The sequence below is a fragment of the Corapipo altera genome, unplaced genomic scaffold (assembly GCF_003945725.1).
Source record: "Corapipo altera isolate COAL_440 unplaced genomic scaffold, ASM394572v1 48b, whole genome shotgun sequence".
In the NCBI taxonomy this organism is placed as follows: Eukaryota; Metazoa; Chordata; class Aves; order Passeriformes; family Pipridae; genus Corapipo; species Corapipo altera.
Window position 1 is genome coordinate 8949854 of NW_020884884.1, and position 23875 is coordinate 8973728.

Sequence of the window (23875 nt, forward strand, 5' to 3'; positions counted from 1 at the left end):
GGATCTGTGGTCACCATGGAACGTAGTACACAGGGGACAGGCCTCCTACTCAAATTTCAGGGTCCTACTCAAATTTATGGGATCCAATTTCTGTGCTGGCATATGACTGAGCAATTCCTGAAGTCAGAGAATGTGTGCTCACTTAATTAATAATTTGATCAACTCTCTTTGCAGATCTACCAACTATAAACATAAACATATTGTTATGAGGTTAGCTTATAGGCTTTTTCAGGCTTTCATTTAATTAAATTGAGTGTAATGATTTGTTTTGCTTTTGTTCCTTTGTTTCTGAGACTCAGTCCATTAGATGTTCTGAAATAAATTCTTTCAACGCTGAAAAATGGCATAAGTCCCTAAGCTATATATCTTAGTCAAAGCACATTATTCTTGACCTAAGAGCACTTCTGTGTCAGAGTATAGAAGAGTAAGTGTTTATAGAGTTCTACAATGTTTTCCAGCAGAATTCTTGTAGTACCTGTACTTCATTTTTGCATTATTTATGCCTTGTAAAATAAGAATATGGTCAGTTAGGTCATGGCTTGTTACAGTAACATGGAAAATGTGAAAGTTTATCAGGGAAAATTGTTAATATTTCAGGCCACTTTGGAAACTAAATTATACTCTTGTCATGATTGTATCGTCCCTTAACACAACCCACTGAAACATTGATTTCCTGAGAAGGCTACCCTTGGATTGACTGTACAAAATGATCCAAAGCAGTATTACTAGCATGTACTAATATAATAAAGGCTACTTTGTTTCTCAGAAAGACCATACATACTTCAAATTCAAGCTGGTTCGTTAGCTGGGCATACACTGGCATTGTACCAGCTGAAGATCTAGCCTGTTGTATTTAGTGCTCTTGAAAAGTGCAAGATAACAGCTATGGTTCTTGAAACCTGTTCAGGCAAAACCAACCATGAGCAATGGTAGCATGAGTTTTCTTGTGTTACCCTATGAATGTATGTCAAACTTGACCTGGAAGGACCTGAAGGATGTTTGTGCTTGTTTAATCCTTGGCCTTTCAGAAAAAAAATATTTTCCTTTGCTAGAAATGATAGCATTTGCCTTAACTCCTACAGTCCAAATTCATATGGAATGTAGATCCGTAAATAGATGACATGTCTGAGATTGGTTCATCTTTGTGCAGTATTCTCACTTAAAGAACTTGTTACAAATCCTTTCCCATGTGAGATGAAAACAAGGTTTAGTGATGTAGGGAGATTTTGGGCACCTGCTGCAGTATTGTTGCCAGACTTTTTAAAATTGCATACTTAGCACTGGTTGAAAATACCCCTGGAGAAAGATTAAAGACTCCTTCAATATGGTGACCTAATGATTTCATTTAAGTTTATGAAGGATACATGGTTGCTATTTGCCAGTACATGAAATTTCAAGTACTAAGATAACTGTTCTGTTAGACAAAGATGGTCCAAAGCCTTCAAACTGAACTGTGCATGCAATTATTATTTCTGCTTGTACCCAATTAATATCTCCTGGCAGTACAGAAAAGACACTTTTCTAGTAATTTGGTTAACTGTGGAGAATGGCGAAGCTACTGCAACCAAAAAGGTATTGTCTTTGTTTAGTTAATTTGATGGGGAAAAAACCAAACAACAAACCACAAACCAGACACAAGAAATCCAAGCTGCACCACTTCTGCACACAATCAAAATCCCCTAAAGACAGTCCACTTTATCTTGAGCATTACATAAGGGTGCATAGGGCAGTTACTAAAACTTCTATGTTCTGTATTAAATACTTGAGGAAGATAAGCAATATTAGTAACCAGTGTTAATCTACAGGTTTTTACCTTCTCTACCCATGATACAGCTGTAAAAATCAAAACAAACCAACCAATCAAACCCAAAATAATGGTGAAATCCCACGGAAAAAACCCACACAAAACCCCCCAAGCCAACTAGTTTCCTCACTTCATCTATAGAAAAAGTGAAATTAGGATATTGGGATTGACTAAATAGAAATACAAGGCTACAGCTGAGATATGGTTGACTATATCTATAAGCTATTGTGAATACTGAAGAAAAACAGTTATTTAATTGAGCTATCTAAGTATTTACCTGGACATGGTTCTTTAAAATCTTCCTTTCTCTATATAGTTTCTTGTTTGTGAAGCAAGTAAATAGGCATGCACTCCAGATTTATTCTTACATATTGAAATGGTGCAGTTCAAATATCATTGAATATTCTTTTTCTATGCTTCTCAGAATGAGTGCTCATTTAAATCAGATATTATGAAAACAGGAGGACTAATCCTAAATTCAGGTGTACTACCACTCAGACTAGGCAGATTGCTAGTTGATCATGCTAAGATGCTCCCTTATCCATTATTGGATCTGAAAAAGAGGAGGATTAAGAATTATCTGACTTCTCAGTTAATGTGCAAATCATCTAAAAGCTCAGCTTAGAAAGGTCTTAGAAAGTCGAACAGCACTAAAATAATAATAACGTCTTAAGAATTTTTAATAATATAGATGTGCCATATCACATTTTTTGAGTGAAAATAGAGTTTTGTGGTTTCTATCTCAGATGGCCTTTTATCTCTCTCTTCCTGTTTTTGTAATTATATATGAAACTCCTATAACTATACTTTTAATTAAAATTTTTTTATTGCAATCAGAAGTTGTCACTTGGGACAAACACTGCTGGAACTCAATAACAATTATATTACTTTCAGGAAATAGTAGAAAATAATTTGATAAGTGTCTTTGGAAATAAGCAATTATCTATTTACTTTTAACAAAGCATAAGGTGGAGAAGGAAAGGAGTATCTCAGGAAATATATTTGTGTAATGTATCTATGATCTTTGCAGGGGTTTTGTCAGTGATAGTTATTTCTAGTATCTTTCTCTGCCCTTGGTTATGGTGAAAAAAACCCTTCGTTGAAAAGACTGAAACATTATTTTTCTGTATTTTCAAGGGACAGGAGACTCTGTGAACCAGAAGGCTTCTCTTAATGTTCCATCTTTGCATTTTTAGGCTAGTTCTGCTGTTTGCTATAGTAATATTTGTTTTATCATTTCTATCACTCCAATATGTATACTTGCCTTTCGAAATCTGTGAAAAGTATTTAAAAAGAAAAGAGAAAATGCTAGTATTTCAAAACCCTATTATAATGCATTTTCAAACATGTCAGACACATCTTTGTTAAAATTAAACCAAGGATTGGTTTTGAGCGAATAGCCCTATATCCTTACAGATGCTGTGGATGGATGCATCTAAGCTGCTTATTATATTGATGGGTTTTGCTGCTCTGCAGCAAATGAAAACAGGCAGCTGCTTCCTCCATCAAAGCAAAAAGCAGCCTGAGTTTTTATTAAACGAGTGTTCATTTCTTCTATTGCCAAAATTCTTACACAAAACAAAAGAGCAGTTTTAGCACATTATTGCTTAACTAGACATGAACAACTGACAGCAAGTGATAAGCCTGTCTGCTTTTCACAACTGGTAATCATTTTTGGAATAGATGTTTTAATATAGTTGAATATAAAATTTTGTAATTTACATCTACAATGGTACATAAATTTATAGATCCAGTTTTTTGCAGGAGAATGAAGGCTATAATCACAAAAGGTTTGTTCCAGTGTTGTTTAATTTTTAATAACTATTTAAAAACTAGGTAAAAAAACCAAGCACACACAACACAAATTCATTCATTTGAAAAAGATGTTAAAGACAATCATACAAGTAGATTCGTACAGTTCTCCAATTTTTCTTATGGAAGGGATATGCGTACATTTACAGCTTTGACTTGTTACTGTATTTCCACATCACTTCCACAGAGCTTCTTAAGTTTGCACTCTAAAAGAAATTTGCAGATTGCAGACCATCATGTTTCCCTCCTAGTCATGAATAATAATGAGAATGAAAGTGAGAGATACAGTGCTGAGGCCATTTTGCTGAGGCTGAAGATCTCAGCCGGTGCTTATACATATTTTTCAATGATCTGAATATCATGAATTCTGCTTTAGATTGGAAGAGAGACAAGAATTTCTACAAAATGTATGTGCATAGGGAAAAAATGGTGAGACTTGTTTCTCTTTATATTCTCTTCTATTTTTTTTCTGGTGTTCTTGTACCTTTTCAAACTCACTTACAGCATTCCCGCTGTGGAAAAGTAAGCTAGCCATTCTCCCTGCCTCAAATTACTCCTCTTCACTGGACTTAAAAGGTGGTTTGCCATCTGCAAAAGCCAGGTGCAGTAAGGCATAGATATAAGATGCTACTGTAAAGGCCATTAAATACTTTTCTTGTTTTGCACTGTTTGCGCTTACTGCTGAAGTTGCTCACTTGCAAATACTCTTGAGTAAATTTCAGAATGCAGAGCCACAGATTAGACAATTGGACTTTCAGGACAGGTTAGCTCTTAAAGTTGTTGGCATTTGAAGTTGCCAAATGTCTAGAAGGGCGCACTACTCTGTAGCTGTTGTCCTTTTGAAAATCTGCTCTCAAATTCAAATTTGTAGTAAATAATTTTGCAATTCCGGGCACACCATCTGTAATTAACTTGGCAACTCCTCTTTTATGTGATTCTGCTGTAGATGGGTGTAAACTTAAACTTCTTTGTGTGCTACAAACAGAATGAAGTAACAAGATTTTTTTTTTTTCAGTGGGTGTTTTCCTTGCATAGCAATTCCCTCTATTTCTTCATTTTGCTAAAGTGACCAGATTAACTTTAGATTATTATGGAAGTTATTTTCTATGAAAGGTTTCCACTCCTCCAGGCATGCATTTTATGCTATCTAAAAAATGAATATTTGTAGTATTAGTGCCTTATTACATGTCTTTATGTTTTTTAGATTCAATGCGCTTTAGGTGGGATCTTAGGTAGCAGGGATTACTGATTATCCTTTCATCTGTGTCACATTTTGTGTGCTGTGTGAACAAGTGAATGAAAATAAAATCTTTACTCCCTGACTATACTGAGGAACATTTTTTTATCATAAAATTGTATTGAAAAGAGGCTTAATGTATGGAGTTTGAAGGAAGTTTAGAGTTAGAAGTATTTTTGGCATTATCCATGCCAAATAACTACAGCAGTGCAATTATTTGCAGGTAGTCTTTACTCAAGCAATTACTCAGGTTAGAACACCCATGTTATATGTTACTAGCAAGATGTATTTGGCAGACATTCCCTGTGTATCCATTTTGTATGTAGTCTTAATTGTCCTATTCATAATTTCATGTTTTCTCTTTGGTTTGGAAGTGAAGTTTAGTGCTCCACTGACAGAAGGCTTCATGATATTTGTTAGAGTTCAAGTTTGAAGTTTAACTCCAAAATGTAATTGTGCTGTTGAACCTTGATTTTGTCCTGCTCTCTTATTTCTCCAGAAACTTCAGCGGGTGGACAATGCTTCTTGCTGTGCATGCTGTGCATGGTGGTCCACAGAAAAACTAAGTGGGATCAAATCATCAAAGTTACCTTCCCATGTGATGTGGATATAGTCACATAGTCAGTAGAAAATAACATTCGATACTGTAAAATTAGGGATATGACAATGTTGCAGTAAGAACGGTAGAACCTTATTTTAAATTCCTAGATTCCTTATGTTATATTCCTAGGATAACCTTTCCCAGTAGACCAGTAACCCTTAGTTTTGGGAATTTTCCCTCTACTCTACAGTCTTTTAGGAGAAGAGATGGGGAATAATTACCTGTCTAGATACTTACTTAATTTAACACCTCTGTGCAGTGCCAAAGGTTTCTCTGCTCTCCACCAAAAATTGTTGTCAGTAGGGATAAAAAGTACTTAGAGCAGAAAACAATTAATCATTGCTCAGTGCAGTTGTTGGTACTACTTTTGAGACATTATTGATCTCTTTGCCTCAAACTGCTTTATTTCCTCTCACTTTGATGAATATTAAAGCACATTAAGTGATTTCATGTAGTCAAGAATCAGGACATAGTAGAAAAGAAGATCTTTTTGAGTATATTCATATGGGCAAAATGACTGACTTTTCAAATTTAAATTGTCTTTGCTTTTGAGGGTTAAGATATGATTTGTGCAAAATTTACTTGAGACTTCAAATGAGTAGGAAGACACCTTATGGTTTAATAGTGCAAATAAAAGACAAATTTTTTATTTTGAGATCAGACATCTATACATGTAGCTGGGTGAAGTGCTAAGGAAATATGAAAATGCTTTCAATTTGGCTCAGCTTGGAAAGGAACTTTTTAATCTCTTAGCGTGAGTTAAGTAGTTGTAGGACAGCTTATAACTCCTACTCAGAGCTTCAAGGGACAGCTCACCTGTCATGTCCAGTTGCCTCTATGTTTCCTGTGTGCAGTGCTGGCAGGTAGCAGATCAGAGTTCTACTAATCCTGCACTATCCCAGTTAAAGTATCTGTGGAGCTCCGCTGAGACATAATGGCTCCAATAATCAAATGTCTTCTTTAAAAATACATGCCTCAAAATTCTTTTCTACTGACATCATGTTCTTTTATAACTTCACATCAGATTGCAATATTTGTTATCCCAAAGGTGTGACAGCATTCTTTAAAACAGGTGATAAAAAGCAACAGAGGAGAAACAATAATTTTAATTTTTTTTTTTTTTAATAGTAGATAATTTATTTCTGGTAGGCAATTTCCTGTACTATCATACAGGTTTCAGCATTTTTAGATTTGATGCAGAAGAAGCACAGTTTTGTGTTGCTTTGGACTAGTGGTGCTCCACCTGATGGTTAAAACAATACATCCTCAGGAGGCTGTCTATACGTGGTTTAGAAGGACCTGACACTTTCCAATAGAAGCTCTATGAGAGTAATAAAACCAACTAAAGTTATGTGTTACTAGCATTATTGTGATTTTTGTTAGTGTTGTTCCTCTATAGGAAAAGTTGGGGTGTCTTTTTTTGGTTACATCATACCACAGGGTGTAGGAGTTGCTCAGGTTGTTTTTCTCGGTCTTCCCATATTTTCGTTATATGTGTCTAAGTAACTTAATCTGTCTCTGTCTCTTCATTTGGTTTCTAATGTGCCAACTTGAGGTGATAGAAATTCATGATGTCATCAAGTTCTTATGAGGTAGACTCCATTACTGTGTTGAGATTTTATGATATGGTGATAAGTGCTATAGAAATGCCTTGATTTTTTATGTCTCTGATGCACATGAAGCATTTCTCTATCCAGCATCACACAATTTAGTGACAATGTTCTTCTATCCCTTCTACTGTAATAAGTATGATAAAACTGTCTGGAAGTAGACATCATCTCTCTGATGGCACATTTGTAGTGGATCTCCTACTCCATACCAGTGGTTAAAGGATAACTGCAAAGAGTTGAAATGTGGGCAGGCGTTGCTCTGTGAGCACTGTTTCTCTCCCTTGTCTTCAGACATGCCCCTTCTTGAGGCTCTCCTTTGAACAGCAATGCAGCTTAATTTTTTTATGCAGTCAATAGAGATTCCAGTGTTTGTTGGCAATTATTCTCTGTTTTCACGTTGTAATTATCAAGATGATAAACAGTTTTAAAACCTCCAGTAAATGAAGCAAAATATTTATGTTTGCAAGAAAACCTCTTTTTTTCTGTCTGTTTCCTCATACAGTGAGATTTTTTAGTCTCTCTGTCTAGGACTTGTATATTCATAGGCTTGTAAATATGAGCACCATTTGGGGGGTCTTTTGATATTCTTTTGCCTATACATATGTAAATAATTTACTATCGTGTAAGTAGTTGCACATGCTAATAGGTACCAATGTTATGTATTTATAATCAAATTCAGAAATCAAAATGAGAATAATTTGATTTTAAATATGAAAGAATTATTTTCAGCGTGTTCACAGGAAACTTAATCCATATCCATATGTATGTGTTTGCAGGAAATACATTATGCTTTTCGCAACCTAGTGGTTGTTAATTCATAGGAATTGCTGCATTTCTGCATTACAGAGGTATGTTTTCTAACAGAAGCAGAACTATCTTATACTTGCAACTTCAAAATGTAGGTCATTGTGTTGGCGAATGTAGGTCAGAGTGAAGGGGAAGAAGACAGAATGCTAACTCCTTTACATGGATCTTTAAGCTGATCCTTGTTTTGAAGGTAAAGAGGCTTATCTACCTGTTCAAGCACGAGAAGCTTTTCCTTTTACTAAAATTAACACAGGTATTCTGGCTTCTGGCTTCTTGGCTTAGCTGGGTGCTTCCACACTTGAGACATGTTCATGAAAGACCTCCTGACTCCTGCTTCTTTAGCTGCCAGCTGCTTATATCATTGCAGAGGTGATACTTCCTTCCCTATAGGGAAGGCAGCAGGGAGGAGACGTGTGCATTGCTGGCATCTGCTTAAAGAAAAGCATTGTCTTTCCAAAGGTGCTTTACCCATCTCTCAGCACAGAGCTATCTGATACACCTGCAGTTTCAGCCGGTATCAACATTGTAATGGTAGCAAGGGAAAGAACAGTGACCCCTCATAAAAGATTCAGTGACACCACTCAAAGTGCCCTTTCAATAATAAGTGTAGAAAAGTGAGAGATGTTTGACTGAGGGTATTGAAAAGTCAGATGTTGAAGGATTTTGCTACAGTTGACAAGTATTTTTAAAATTCACTCAGGCTGCTATAAAAGGGTTTCAGATGTTTATGTTTGTGGGTGTGGGGTTTTTTTAATGTGAGATATAAGTATTGCAAATGGTATTAAATTAGCTGTGTCTTCACTAAATATTAAAAAAGCACTTTTATTGCTTGAGTATACAGCAGTCACTGCAAACCGAAACATTCTTTATATTATACACTAAAGTATTTAAACAGTTATTATATTTATTGCAAAATCTGTCATTTTAGCATATTTCAATGCTCAAAAGCATTGAAATGCTCAAAGGGAGATAGAAAACCCTGTACAATTCTTAGTGTATGTTTCACTAAAGAATGAGTAGTCTTGTGGGAATATTTTGTTTTCACCCTTAGGAAACCTAAGCAAAATAGCACATTCACAAACACCTGATCAGCCTAAACTGACATAAACAGGATAAATACCAATATTGCATTTGTGGTTTTTTCGTATATATGTGCTGTCACTCTATTTTGTTGTTCTTTAAGATCTTTGTAATACAAAACTTATAAGCAAAGTTTTGGACAAATTTTATCTAGGCTTTTGCTTGATCTGCATGCAGGAAAGATATTAATAAATTTTCATTATTAATCACTATGAGTTCAGAATACTTACTAGATGGAAAGGAAGAATTATATTGATGATGTTTACAATCAGGCTCTAAGTGATTTAAAGGAAGACAGTTTTTCTCACAAACTCTGCTTGTGTTAAAAATGTCGTGATGTTTTTAAAGTCTTCAGTAAAAAAAAATTGTTAAAAATTATCTAAAGGATGCACATACATAGTAAGCTGCATGAAATTCAGTTGTCTAGAAATACCTCAAGGATGCTCTACATGTCTGTTTTAAGTTTACTGTAACTGTTGAAATGTCTGTGGTTCATAATATTAAGTTTCTGTCTCATTAATTCGTAGTGCCGTGTGTTGGGGGGGGGGAAGCTGACCCTGGATTTTACCTGTAGACAGACGTGTAAACGTGTTTTTTTCATTGCTGAGCAATAACAGATGTAAAACACATACAACCATAATTTGGCTGCATAGGCCTTTGATTTATCCTCCTTTAACTTTGGGAACCTTTGCAGACCTAACTCAAGTGCCCGAGTACGAGTCTGTTTTCCCAGACTGTCTCCAGCAGTGGAGTCTGGTGAGTGCAGGAGAGCGTGCAAGGCACACAGGATCTGTGCTGCCCTCTCTGTGGGCCACGGCGCTTCAGTTAGATGTTCATGTCAGGTGGAAAACTGGTCTGATGAAACAACGAGTTTCCTGAGTGACTGGTTTTGAAGAGGTAAATTTGCATGGGTGCCTAAATGCTAATGATGATGACCAGTGTAAGTGTTATGATGGAAGCTTATAAAGTCATGAATAATTCAGATTAGGTGAAACAAGTGAGATTGCTCCTTCTCTTCCTGTAGGAGAACTAGGGGGATTTAAATGAAAATGACAGGGACGCAAGTACAAAACAAGAGAGAGGAGGTGTTTCTTTATACAGCACGGTAAAACTTTGGAGCTTCCTGTTGCAGCTATGAAAAGTTTACTACGGTTCACAGAACAACTAGAAAAATTCTTCAGTGCCTATTAAACAGAATTTACCCCTCGTATTTCCTCTTCTCCTCAAGAACTTCTTGAGCTACAACTAGAAATCACACTGTTTTATTGCCCTAGTCCTGCATTTGTCCTTAGCATGTGCTGCTGGTCAGTGTTCCTTAAGTCAGATTGTTGCTTGACTTAACAAAACTAAGAGAAAAGGAGCTAAATAAAAATGAACTGTGAAGAAATGGAGTGACTGTAGTATGATTATATCTATAGCTAACAAAAAAGGAGAGGGCTCCTGTCCCCTGCTGGAAACAGGCTACAAGGCAGGATTGGCCTTGTATCTGGCCTGGTACAAACAGGTTGATGTTCATGTGAATGCCCAAATGAGTTGAATTTTATATAAAGTCTTGAGTATTGCACATTTATGTGTAGATGTATGTGTGTTTATGTGTATGTGCATGTATCTATAAATTTCTGATAATTAGTTGGGATGAAATCTATGAAATATTCAAATCTAATGCTTAAATCATAGGTATTCTCTTTTTTTCTTTATTCCCTACTATTCTGGCAGATTTAGAAAATGAAACAGTGGATAGAAGTCTGCAAATGGTAATATGCATTCAGATATTATTCTAGACAAAAAAATTTCTGTTCTAAGAAAGCGAATATCTTTGTTTTATAGGTCTCTGGCCATCTGAAGAAGTGCTGGCTTACTACTGCCTAAAGCATAATGAAATATTCAGGTACAGAGTTAAACATAAAAAGATATTTTCCAATCTGTTAGTTTTATTGTATCTGCATGGTGAAGATTGCTATGATTTAAGTCTTCAGATTAAATTTAAAATGTTCAAGGTGAAAGCATGTTGCTCTTAACAAAGAATTCTGAGCTGCCTTTGGGTACTAATATTGCACAGCAAGCTTTCTGCTATATGTCAAAGACTTTTGATTTCCACTCAAGGCGTTTTATTTCACTTTGATTTTTGGGAAACAAAAGTGAAGCTCCAATCGATCAGTACTGATTGTGAAGGTCAGGAAAAATAAGATATTCTTTAAACTGACATCTGTTGCAAAAGCAAGCAAAATATTACCTGAGAAAATACATAATAAGCATTGCACGTAGTAGTGGAGGAATTAGCACCACATATAGTAATGGAGTGTTATGAAATAGTTTTGAAACATCCAGCACTTCTATTTGGGTTTGGGGTTTTTTTTCACATTTTCTAAACTTTTAGAAGACAACCATCAGGGCTCCAATAGGAACATCTAAAAATAAAATCCATCCTGTGTCCTCTTTCTTTCCCCTTGGGTATACTGAGGCTTGCACTTGGAAATCCTTGAAGTTCATTTTCCAGACAATGAATGGGGTGCAGTGAAAGCCATTTGGAGGCATAAATTGTGTTCTGAGTGAGGGTGTAAGGCTAATACCAAGTAAAACAGCTTGGAGTGTACAAAGTCCCTCAGTTTGTGTACATATGGTATTGATAAAATAAGGAAGACCAAGCTGTAAGTCCCTGCCCCTTGTACCAAATCAGCAAGCATATCAACTTGCTCAGACTCCTATCTGAAATCAAAGACCTGGCACCAAAGTGTGCCCTGGTTCGTAGAGTCTCGTTCCTGGTCTGCCTATCAGCTGAATGAAACCCGACCTATTAGAGGAGGCAGCTAATACATCTAACCTGGCAGCTGCTGCTCCTTCCTCTCAGTTCAGCTGGGCATTGCACTGTGTGACTTCTGCTGCCACAGTGGTGTCTCTGTAGCACTTTGCTGTCCAACCCCACGCAGTGGCTCCTGTGTTCTGTTTGTTCTCCGAGGCTCCTCACAGCAAACCTTCCTGTGCTGCTTATGCAAAGGGTGTTTTCCTAGCTTGGATATGCAAGCCAGGACACTCGGAGACAGTAATCAGTCAAACTGCCAAGGAGAAAATGGGAAGTTTCACATCCTGATTTCTCAGGATTATGCCCTCTTGCCAGTACTCTCAGAGTAGAGTTTCTTATTTTAATTCTCACTAATAAATGTCACTAAATATTGTCTGAGAGACAGATACAACTTTTCAAATTTACTAATAAGGGAACTTTGCACTAAAATAAATTATTTGTATGCATAAATATTTATGTGTATTTGTGTGCATGTATATACTTATATATTATGTACATAGAAATTTGGTTCAAAATGCACTAGAAACCTCACATTAGATACTTTCTATGTTCATTTCAGTAAGCATGACTCTTATAAAGGATTAAGTGCCTCATAAGTCTAATATATGAAACTATATGTATATACTTTTAATATATAACATACTTGGTTTATGAAAATAAAAACTTGTGTGAGAAAAACTTATAATCATTCTATTTAAACCACAAACTGCAAATTTCCCACATCTGTTTTTACATTCTCACTGGGTTTAGGTACAGCTTGTTCCTCCAACCTATGTCCGTCTTTTGTCTCATTTTGATTAAACAGGACAATGAGACTTTTTTCAAATAAAATTTGGGGTCTGAGAAAAATGGATCTATGCCATCCAGACAGTGAGCATTAGTACACAGTCATACAGCCTACTCTGCTCACCTCAGTGAACAAAATATCAGCATCTGTATACTGATGTGGCATCCTAGATGCTCTTCCTAAATATCAGTGTCAAGTGAGTAGTGAGGTGATACTTCCAGATAAAAATAGATTTTTGGATGTCAGTATTTTGAGGGAGAAGAAGAAGTGCACTAAAAAAATCCCAACCAAACCATTTAGCTGAAATTCCATTTTATGCCTGTCAGAAATGTCTTAATGCGAATGTTTCTGCCAGCTATAAATTGCCACAGATTTTGCTATAAAGCAGTGTGTTCCTAAACTGAGGCTCTGCCTTGCCCCAGACACTGGTTCACACAGTTTTGGTGTGGGGTCAGCATCGCTCCCTCCTCCCCTCTTGGGGCAGCCCATGGCTCTGGAGGACATTCTTTATGGCTCCCCCTGCAAGCTCCCATCCGGCACACTCTCTGCGCCAAATTATATTTCACATGCACGTCTTAATAACAGCACAGTATGGTCTAAGTTAAAAGCAGCCTTTTAGACCATGTATTCAGCCCTTTGATCGGGCTCAGTTTAGGCTCTTGACACCAACTTCGTTTGGTTTTCTGTGGCTTAACCGTTTGCTGTTCCCATCGTTGTTCATAACAGTATTGTTTGTAGGTCACTTGCAGTTTTAAGCGCTAATTGAAGGATCGGATTTCTTCATGTGTAATTGTTTTGTGGCATACAGCTTTCTTTAAAACTTCTCTTTTTAATATAAAAAGGCTTTTAGGCATAACTATATGGAGAGATATATAAATAATATTAATTTCCCCATTTACTTCTCTAGCTGTTTTTGCAAGAATGAATGTGGATTAACATTGTTATCCTTTCCTAACAATTATCTTTCGCTACTCTAGCTAGTTTAGTTCTAAAAGACAGAGCCATTGACAAGGGAAAAAAGGGAACCTTCTCAGATTTTTCAGCTCAGCGGTGGTAATGTTGCACTGAGCACTAATGAGGGAACCCCCACTGATTTGCCTGCTTTGTGACTTTTCTATTTCATAATTATTTTTAAAACGCAAAACGACATGAGGTAGCCTAGTCATGTCTCTACAACTTCCTGGTAGCTCAGTTCTTACTGCAGATGGCAATTTGTTCTTGTAACATATATGTCTCTCTGACCATTTTCATCTAATTTGTATGGGTTCTACCATTTCCTTTCTCTCTTTCAGGGACCTTGCTGTGTGTGAGCTGGGGGGTGGCATGACATGCTTGGCTGGGCTCATGGTAGGTCTTTTCTCAATTCCAATCCCATTCAGAGGAAGAAACAAAAGGAAAAATGTTCCAGTGCCTCCAACTGCTGGGTCAGAGAACTGTCAACAGCCTCAGCTGCGGTCAAGCTGCAGAGTCTTGAGAGACCTTCTAGATTGACTTGCTTTCGTATCATATTGATTTTATGGTTGCCTCGATGAGCAGAAACATTTTACCTCGGTGTAGTCAATATCTTTTGTTGTGACATTCCAGGCCACGTACGGTCTGTCTTTCATTGCCATAGCCGAAGCTTTTTTTTTTTTCAGATTATAGTCCCATTTGCTAAGATACAGGAATAGCCTGGCGAATCACAGTTGGAGCACCATGATATAGCTGCTAATGTTTTGCCTGCATTATTACACCAACAAACATGATCCAGAGCTCTCGGTAATTAGATTCTTTTGAATTAGATTGGCCATTCAGGAGAGTCGTTCACCATTCTCTGGGTTCTGAGTCATGTATTCAGGAGATATTATGTAGCAGTGCAGTGCATTAGACAAGTTTTTATGTCTCTACAAATAAAAGCATATTGTTACACTGATTGGCATTTGACAAACCTGTCGCTCTTATACAATGTGTCGAGGTTACAGCCCAATGTGCGAGCATGTCAAAGCTCACAAAAAAATTACCCTTACAAAGCCATCTGCCTGCAATGCAAAGTTATATGAAGGGCATCAGGCAGTCAGACAGAAGCAAGCTGAAAGGCAGAGTGACAGCCTTGTATGATGGCTCTACTAGATAAACAGAAGCCCGCAAATGAAAGCCTCTCAGAATACCATCATCGGCTGTCACAATGCAATTACGGAACAGAATGATAGCAAGATAGAGGCTCCCGCAAATGGAATGATAAAAGTATTGACTGATTTGATTGAATGATTAAAATAATGCAGACATAAAATGAAAAAAGATTGAAGATTGTTACAGAGAAATAGGTGAGGAAGCATGATACTGAAGGCTTGTCACTCCTGTCTTCACTTCCACACAGACAAGCATATTTGCTCATTGTTTGCTGTGCTCTTTTTTTCAGGTTGCTATTTCTGCAGATGTCAAAGAAGTTCTGTTAACTGATGGAAATGAAAAGGCCATCAAAAGTATCCTTATTCAGATAGAAAACTGGTTTGTTGTGCTCGTTCCTTTTTACTGGCTGAGTAACAATCGATATAAAGACAGACAGCATGGGGTATATTAAGAAAAGTCCCCCATAAGTAATTAAAAAATAGATGTAGAATATCTTGAACAGAGCTACAGCTTCCCCCATAATAAATGCCACATTTTCGCCTTTAATTAAAAATGCAGGTGTTGGTATAGAGCAAGTACAGTAGTAAATATGTGTCTCGTGGTTGAGTGCTGAAAGACTCGTGTGTATGCTGCATGTTACAGGAGGTATAGTAGTGAATCAAATCATTAGCTCCCCTTCATGTATCCTTTTTGCAGAGGAGCTAGATTTTTTTCTGCTTTTAAATACTAGCCTGTTAAAACATACCCAACATTTGTATATTGTCATAGTTTTCCCAGTGTATATTGAAATGTTTCATTGTTGCTAAGTTAAAACTGCCTACAAATTACCCATTTAGTTTGCTTAATCAATTATCAATTTATCTTTATTTCTCTTGATGTAAGATTTCAAAACTCCTCTGTCCCTTGTAGAAAGTATTTTATTGTATTTTTTTATAATAGATTAAATTGCTATCATGCCCTTCTAATATGAACATACAGTTCAGAAAATTGAACTGGACTTGGGCTAAGAGATAGAATGAGTGAGCATAATTTGTGGCCACATTAAATATCAGCACAGAACAAGAACAGATATATACAGTGAATACTAATAACCCTTAGAAATTGAGAGGGAAAAAAGGAAGATATCTATTTGCTTTTGTTCCTTGATAATCTTTCCATTTACATTTTTAAGGCAGGCTAATTTTTCAGGTTTTGGCCACTGCAGCTTCAGAATTATTTAGATTTGAGTTTTGTATGTATTTGAGAGCTAACATAATGAGTACTTAATGAAAAAAAAAGTTAAACTAATCCATGGCTTAAATAAATTGCAGTTGCTGATGCCTGTTAAAACAGGAGACATTTGCAGTGCAATAATATTAGCTACTACCTTTTAAAAACACATTCTCAGAGGTAACTGAGTTAACTATAATTGCTTACAACACTTGAACAATTTCATGTTATAAACAGCCAATCCCAGATCATATCTGTTAAAACTTGAAGTAAGCCTGCTAAAAGTCTCCTTTTCTTGAAAAGGCAAGTTCTCAGCTGTGTTTCAGGGATCCTTACTTTGTTGAATTCTAACTTGTTAGACTTGTGTCTTAAGGAGGAAGTATTCATTATTCTGTGTATTTTAATCAGCACCACCCTTTCCAGTCTTTCTTCCATGTCATTATGAAGATAAAAAATGTGGCAGCAAAGAATTGTTTCAAAACTAGCCTAACAAAACAAACTAGTGTTGCATAGAAGCATAGGTGTTTAACAAAAGGTCATTTTATTCACAGAAAGCTTCAGGTGGACTCAGTAATCATCAAGTCAGCAAATATCTTGCATAGCAGATTCCATAAAAATACCTGAACTTTTTTGAAATGTAGAAGTCTCTTATAGTAAGGAGAATTGGCAAGTGCCAAAAGTATTCACTCAGTCTTTGGAATTAAATAAAAATGCTTTTATTCACGAAAAAGATATTGTTAAAGTAATCTAATTATCACACCTTAGTTTTTGACAACATGTTTTAGAAATATCTTCTGTTTCCAAAAGTCCTACAAGAAGTCTTCATCTGTATTCACTCAGTGAATCCCTAACAGGGAAGCCTATGGTGTTCGGCTCTAACAGGAATTTATTTTTCTTTTTTAACATTTGGTGCTGAGAAGGCTCAGCATTCAAAGTGCTTGTATTGTGTTGGATTTTACAATGGGCTTAATATTAGCAGGGTGCCAAAGTGCAGCAGGCTAGGAACTTTACCATGTATGTGGAATGTATTCTTAAAAGTGCACGTAATAAAATCTATGTTGCATTTTATGTGGTTTATGGATTTCAGTAGTAATTTTATGATCTGTCTTATGGTAATTTTCTTTTGCACTCTTTTGTATAGTGACTAGCTGTAACAGAAGTTTAGACTAAATTTAGATCTGTTTCAGCCACACCAGACTCACTGAAATCGGTAAGAATTTTAGGTGTAATTGGAAATAGCATTTGTGCCCAAGTGCCACTGACTACAAATGACCTATTTCTGCTAATTTTTATTATTGCTGATGGTACTTTTTAATTGTTTAGCATACCCAATTAAGGTAATGTGGGGTAAAATACTGTTTTCTTTCCTAGATTCTGCTCTTCAAGAATAGTTAATGCCTAGTATTATGCTTTTTATGTAGGTATTATAGATTAAAATAATCTTGTTTTAAAATTACTGTTTATATCTTCCCTTTAAATTTCTTAGGAAGCTTAAATTACATGCCAGTCATACTATAATATTCAAAAATTACTTTCCAAAAAGTAAAACTGGTTGTCAACAAAAAAAGAAAAAAAATCCCTGTCAGAAGCCAGGAAATCACCAAGCAAGCCTGCTAATTATTCTTAATGGGCAAGATGAGCACATTAAGAAACAAATGAATACATCAGTGAAATGTAATTGAAAATCGACCTGGCAATAGTGCATTGCATCTGAGAATCTGCCTTTGTATTATCAACATCATCACAATTATTGTTGTTTTTGTTATTGCTATCGCTATTCAGTGAGCATAACTAACAGCTTTGCTTTGCAAAATCTCAAGCTTTTTAGTATTTGATTTTTCTTTTAATTTTTGACATGCTTCCTATTGATCTCCATTTCGTACTGCCACGTGAAGTATTCACTATGTATGTTTTCAATATCTGTATTAGAATATGTTATTGAAATGTTAGAAGTTAAAACAATTTACAAATTAGTGAATTTCAAATAATTGTTGTCATTTTCACCCTCTCACTGTGAAATATATTGCTATATTTTATGTTGATCCATGATCTTATGTATTATGTTTATGGAGGTTTTTAAAAAGATATTATGATTTGAGTTGCTAATCCCTTTAAAAGACTTCACTCTAACTCACTGGTTTTCCTTATCATGAGGAGGTTTTAATTGATCAAATAGATCATTTATATAGCAAAATCAATAAAATAAAGACAGATGTTACTCGTTTTGCAGCCTTGTTCCAAACTTTATTGTTTGTTTAGTGTGTTTTATCCAAGTTCTTTCAGGATGATTTAAATAAGGAAAATATTGAAAATAAAAGATAGACTTATCAAGTGAACAATAGAGCAAAGTTATCAGATTTATCCCCATTTGTAATTTTGGGTGATACGCGTTCAGATACAAATTTCAACTGAGGTAATATCTGTGACATAAGTCAGTCATCAACATCAAATTCTATTTCCTCAGAACACTGGAAGTGTCTTTATTCAGTTTGACATGTCCAGATCCAAGGATGAGGTTCATTTTAGTAAAAATTCTCTCCTATTTCAGAGAGGCTGTGTACCTTCTGCCTTAGCTCTGTTTCACACCATGCACTAGTGACTTGAACTACTGTCTGAAAGCATCAATAATACAAAACATTGTTGCAGTGCACTATAATGGCCATTAAAATAAAGTGTATGGATCTTTCAACAGTCCTGGGAAATTTAGGTTAGAAGGGTCATGTTCAGCCTGAATGCCTGAAGACATGGGCTCATAAATTATTTAAAAAAGCCAGTGTTACCATGTTTAAAACCATTATTAAGAGTTTTGCTCAGTTATATAATTTAAGTGCAGTGTATTAATTTATCAACAGTGTTATTTCTACATCTACTTAAAAACAGCATGCTTTACTCATGGAGTTACTTATGCCTTCCTATTGCTTCACAGGTATAGACCATTCATTTACTACTTCTCATTACATATTGCGGAAAAGATTTAAAAGGCACATCCAAACTACAGAGATTTGTTTAAACCAGTTTTCTGTCATTTGATTTCTAGGTTTTTTTTGCTTCAGAAAATAGTTGTCTTTTCCATTGTTTGGATAGAAGCTTTCCTAAAATAACTTTTCTTAAATTACCAACTCTGTTAGGAAGGCCAATTATGTGATTTCAGCAAAGCAAATAAAAAAATATATCAATGATATTTCAAATTAGCCTGACACTAGTGTTCAGTTTTCTTATTAGAGCACTTTCAAAAAATTTGACATGTTTTGTGGACCTAGAAACACCTTCCTAATTAGTGTCAGATTTCCTGTACCTTAAATAAAGAAGAGGGATCACTGGCAACCTTACCAAAAGTGTCTAAGATAATTTTTTATATTTGAGACTGAATCATTCAAATACATATGGATTCACCTTGAGTGGCAATTAGTGTTCTCATAGTCTTCACTTACTTGATATACCTTTCCTTCCAATAGCTTCTCACTAACCACAAATGATTGATTATGGAGGTTATCCTTCTAACAACAGATGGTTGGGCTCAGCTTCCCTTGAAACTTTTCTTTGATAGCCTTTGCTTTCACCTACCTGAATGGCTCCCCAAATTTGTGACCTGATCTTGTAAACTACAAGAAGCTGAGACGTGAGGCTGAGGCAGTGTTGTGGCACCTAAGGGGAAGAAAAGGCATTTATTGCTTTGTACTCTTTTCTGGTGGTTCCAAAACATTCTCAAGAAAGCAAATGGACTAGAAACTCCCTTGCCTATAGGTTAAAGTGATCCTGTTGTGTGTTGGAGTCACCCAGACAGAGCCAGGAACAAAGATGTGTGTCTTGTGGCAGGGCAGGTACTCAAAACCCATAAGCCTCCAAAATCTCAGCACTGGGATATAGTGATACAGTCAAAAGCAGGACAAACTAAACTGGACATTTAGTAACCATGCTAAAAAAAATCAGTTAACATGGTTTTAATTCTTATATTTGTAAATAGTTGCCTTTAAATATATGTAAGGTATGGAAAGTCTTTTTTCAGTTCTCTCTATAGCTACAGGGCTAGAAATTCCTTAAATGAAACAGTAAATAGAGGTAGGCAATGGAGAGCAAATTGTTGCATAGATATATGACTGGTGTGCTGGAGAAGTTAGCACAGATTAAAGAAGACTAAACAGATGAGAGACATTATTCAGGTATTATCAGTGGAAAAGAATGGGGTTTATTATTTTTATTATTGCTCTAGTTTTATAGGTAATTCTTAACAATTATACTGCAGATGTAAATGAGATCATCACAAGAAACCAAAATGCTGGAGTATTTAAGGCTCGGAAAGTGTCAAGCCGGTAAGATTCTACTAAAATTTCTTCTGAAGATTCTGTTAAACTCTTTTACTGATTCTTGCATATAATTCTGTATTTAATGTAGATGTGAAATGTATGCAAAAGTGTGAAAGTGTGACCTATGTTACTGATGCTTACACAGATGTATATATAGTATAAGTAGGTAAGTGGTGCAAGACAGAAATTTAGAAGTATTAAAAAAAATTTAATTGCTTTTTAACGTAGGAAATACAGCATGATTATCTTGGTGACATAATCTCTCTTTATCTTCTTTTAATGTAGACTATGTCTCTTCAACCCCTGGTTCAGTGCATGGGTGAAATATATCTTCTTCAGAGTCACCACTACCCATTGTACTGAATGTCAGGCTTGGAGTGAATTTACCTAAATCACCAGCAGGTTTCATTTTATATAGCTCTGAGAATTCAGGGTTGCAACAAATCCCATTTGCCCTCAGTTAGATGTTGTTGGAGCATCCATGGGAAGTTTTTTGGTCATCCTGTCTATGCAATCTATATTGTTTTGTCACTGCAAGGACAGATAAGGGAGCATGGGAACCAGGCACAATGTGCTGGGGCCCTTCTCTTATTGACTATGACTTAAGGTACAGGCTGCACCCAGCATTTTTTTCATAGTGCACCTGCTGTTTTATCTCTGAGTTAGCCCTGGTGGTGAGCATTGTAGAGGTGTAAAGACTTTGGTTTAAGATTGTCTCCAGAGCCTTTCGTACTCATCCTGTGGTGGCACTGAACTGTTTAACTGTCTGCTTCACTGGCGTATCTCCAGGTACAGTAGGGACTGGAAGTAGCTGAAAAATTGAAGTGTGTTCATTTCTTGCAGTATTTTAAAAGTAAAATGTAAAGTACTTCATATTCCTGGCATAGAGTTAAGAATTAGAAGATGGCTACCTAAGAGTAAATAGTGCACTCTTATTTGTGTGTCTAAATATTTATTTTTTTTTGATGGCTCACATTCCAGAACGGCTCTCAGTTCTTCTAAAAGTGACAAAAGTAAAGCTGAAAAAGGGCTGAGAAGAGCAAACTGTTAATGCAGAATAAGCTTACTAACATAGAGGGTTAAACCTATACAGTTTTAATGGCTATCATTCACGTCATTTAACCGTATGCTTATGGAGCCAATCTGTGTAGAGAAGTTCTTTTAAGTGAGCACTTATGCTAGAAAAATTCTGCCTTCATTAGGGTGTATGGACATATAACTTAGAGATACATCTCTACATCCTAATAAGAGCCTGCCAAGTAGACAAAGGCCACACAGGCCCCAGGTCTTTCAGGTTCCATGTGTTGAACACCTTTTGTGAGCAGAACTCCTCAGACACTGCTGAGGAGAGGCTGTGTGGTACGTCCATCCAGAAGCTTAGATTTTGTAGATTTCCACTTAGTATGAGATTTCAGATTTCATCCCTTGTCAAGACTTCAAACCTGGTCTTTTAGATATCAATCAAAAGCACATTTTCTACACTGTCCTCATTTACATTTATCTAATGCTTAAGGTCATTTGTGATCATTTGAGTGTATTTCAGCATATGGAATCAGTGAATAATAGATTTCAGCCTCACGCTGTGAAGAAAGATTGTGTTTTTACAAGACATGATGTTGTTTACTGGGTGTTAATAATCACTAATTAATAAACATATCTAGGCATCATAAAATGTTGCATTTTAAGGAGTAAAAATATAAAGTGTTTACCTTCTTGAGTGCAGTAGCATTTGGGGCCTTATTTGCATAAATAAAATAATTAAATTACAAAATAATGTGAAGTACTATATGAAAACAAGGCTCGTTATAATAAATGCTTGATTTGGTTTTTAATTCCACATTCTTGAGGCTTTTTTAGTTTTGTTATAACAGTATAAAGTTTTATAAAATGAGTATTCAAATGACTGTCTAATGGATTGATCAGTCCTTCAGATTTAGTAATGATGTGTGATGAAGACAGTAACAAAGTTATATGATCCCTTCTCAATGCCTTGAAGAAACTAAAAAGCTGATATAAAGTCTGAAATATTACTGTAACCTTGATTCACTTTTCCTACAACTGAAAACCTTAGTTACATAATGGTTATGGGGAGAAAAAAAGGAGGAAAAAAAACCCAAAACAAAACAAAACCAAAAACGAACAAAAAAAAAAAAAAGAAGAAGAAAAAGAAGAAAATGTAGTATTTTGTAAGGAAGAATTCAACACTGGTGTGTGAAGTGTCATTCAGTGACTTCTTTTACATTGATCAGATCTTGCAGGGAAGTGAATGAAGTAATGCAAGTGACTTACTGCAACATCAATTTAATCTGGAGAGAGCATGTTCTTTGCTATAATGTGTCATTTGAACAGTGTCCAGTCTTGCAACTTTGCAGTGTCCAGTGCAAAGTTAAAAGATTTTTTCCGTATAAAGGTAATTCAGAATAGAACCTTCTCAATGTGTCTTCTTCTTATGTCAGGATTTTGTACTCTTTTCCTTGCACATGGAGTAGAAATTATCAGTCTGAGAGTCAGCTTGTGAGTGTTCCAGACATTTTAGTCTATACTTGGAAAATATTCCAAAATGTGTATGGTGCAAAAAGGAACAATCCAGTATCAGCCAAGAGAAGTTAGATTTGGACAACCTGCCATACATTTGTTTATTTAGATTTATACAAAATGCAGTAAATGAGCACTTATCTAGCTCTCTACTAGATTATTGTTTAAAAATACAGTAATATAAACCAAACTTATATTTGGCAGTTTGTCATATTATGTGTTATAATGTAATAATAGATACATAGTAAACAGTGGATATACAATTCTATTTTATTTTTACATAAGAGTGTAAGCAAGTACATGTAGCATCAAGTCAGTAAGAGAAATGCTTGTGGCAATGCATCCTTTGATTTGACTTGTAATAGTGTATGACATACTCTTTATTCATTCTATAGTCAACTTTATAATCCACATCAAGAATGAATGACCATGTGAACAGAAGGGACAATTCCTTCTCCTCAAAGATTAACAGATAGGTAATAATATTCTCCAAAATTTTAGTGTTCCTTACAAATGTAATGAATTTACAAGCTTCCAGAACTAAACCTATACAGAAAAAAAGTCTTTTGAAATACTAAATGACGTCCAGTATAATAGTGGATGAGGTTTCAATGACAGAGCATGGAATTTGTCTGATTCTGCTCTTACATTAATGGCCTCTTTCTCTGTCTCTGCTAACATGTGAATATTTTATCTACTGCAATGTTCTTCAAATATACCAAGTTTCTAAGCTTCCAGGTTCCAACGGGTCATGTAACAGGTTCCATCAACATGGGACAGCCTTAATGAAGTCTTGTTTCTTTGTTTTCGTGCATCAAAATGACCTGGGTGTTGCTAAATTCAAACTTTTAAAAAACATATTTATTGAATTTGTTGTGTTTGTCACCTTAGCAACCCTAAAGAAATCCATTTTGTTCCAACTACTTTTCTCCTCATGTAACACTCTTCCATGACAGCATCTATTGGTAAGGAAGAAACTGCCAAAAGGAACATTTCCTGCTCTTTGGTTGGAAAGAAAAAGCTCCTGGTTCCTGCTCACTTAATTTGATCATTTCATATATGTGTGGAAAGATATAATGAACAGGCTATCTGCTCATGTCCATTGTGAAGTTGTAGCTCTTTATCACTCAGCTCAGGTGGAAACCATTCCGTACCTCTGATCATACTTGCCCTGCTCTAT

At 35.8% G+C, this 23875-nt stretch overlaps 1 protein-coding gene across 2 annotated transcripts in view; it reads left to right on the forward strand.

Annotated features, from left to right (window-relative positions):
• The window catches only part of CAMKMT (calmodulin-lysine N-methyltransferase), a 219048-nt gene that overhangs the window by 161269 nt on the left and 33904 nt on the right, over positions 1-23875 (forward strand). For both annotated transcript variants that reach the window (XM_027641423.1, XM_027641424.1), the window contains exons 4-7: positions 10779-10839; positions 13831-13885; positions 14937-15000; positions 20100-20166. In XM_027641423.1, the coding sequence (XP_027497224.1) occupies positions 10779-10839; positions 13831-13885; positions 14937-15000; positions 20100-20166 (247 nt within the window). The remainder of the gene's footprint in view (positions 1-10778; positions 10840-13830; positions 13886-14936; positions 15001-20099; positions 20167-23875) is intronic.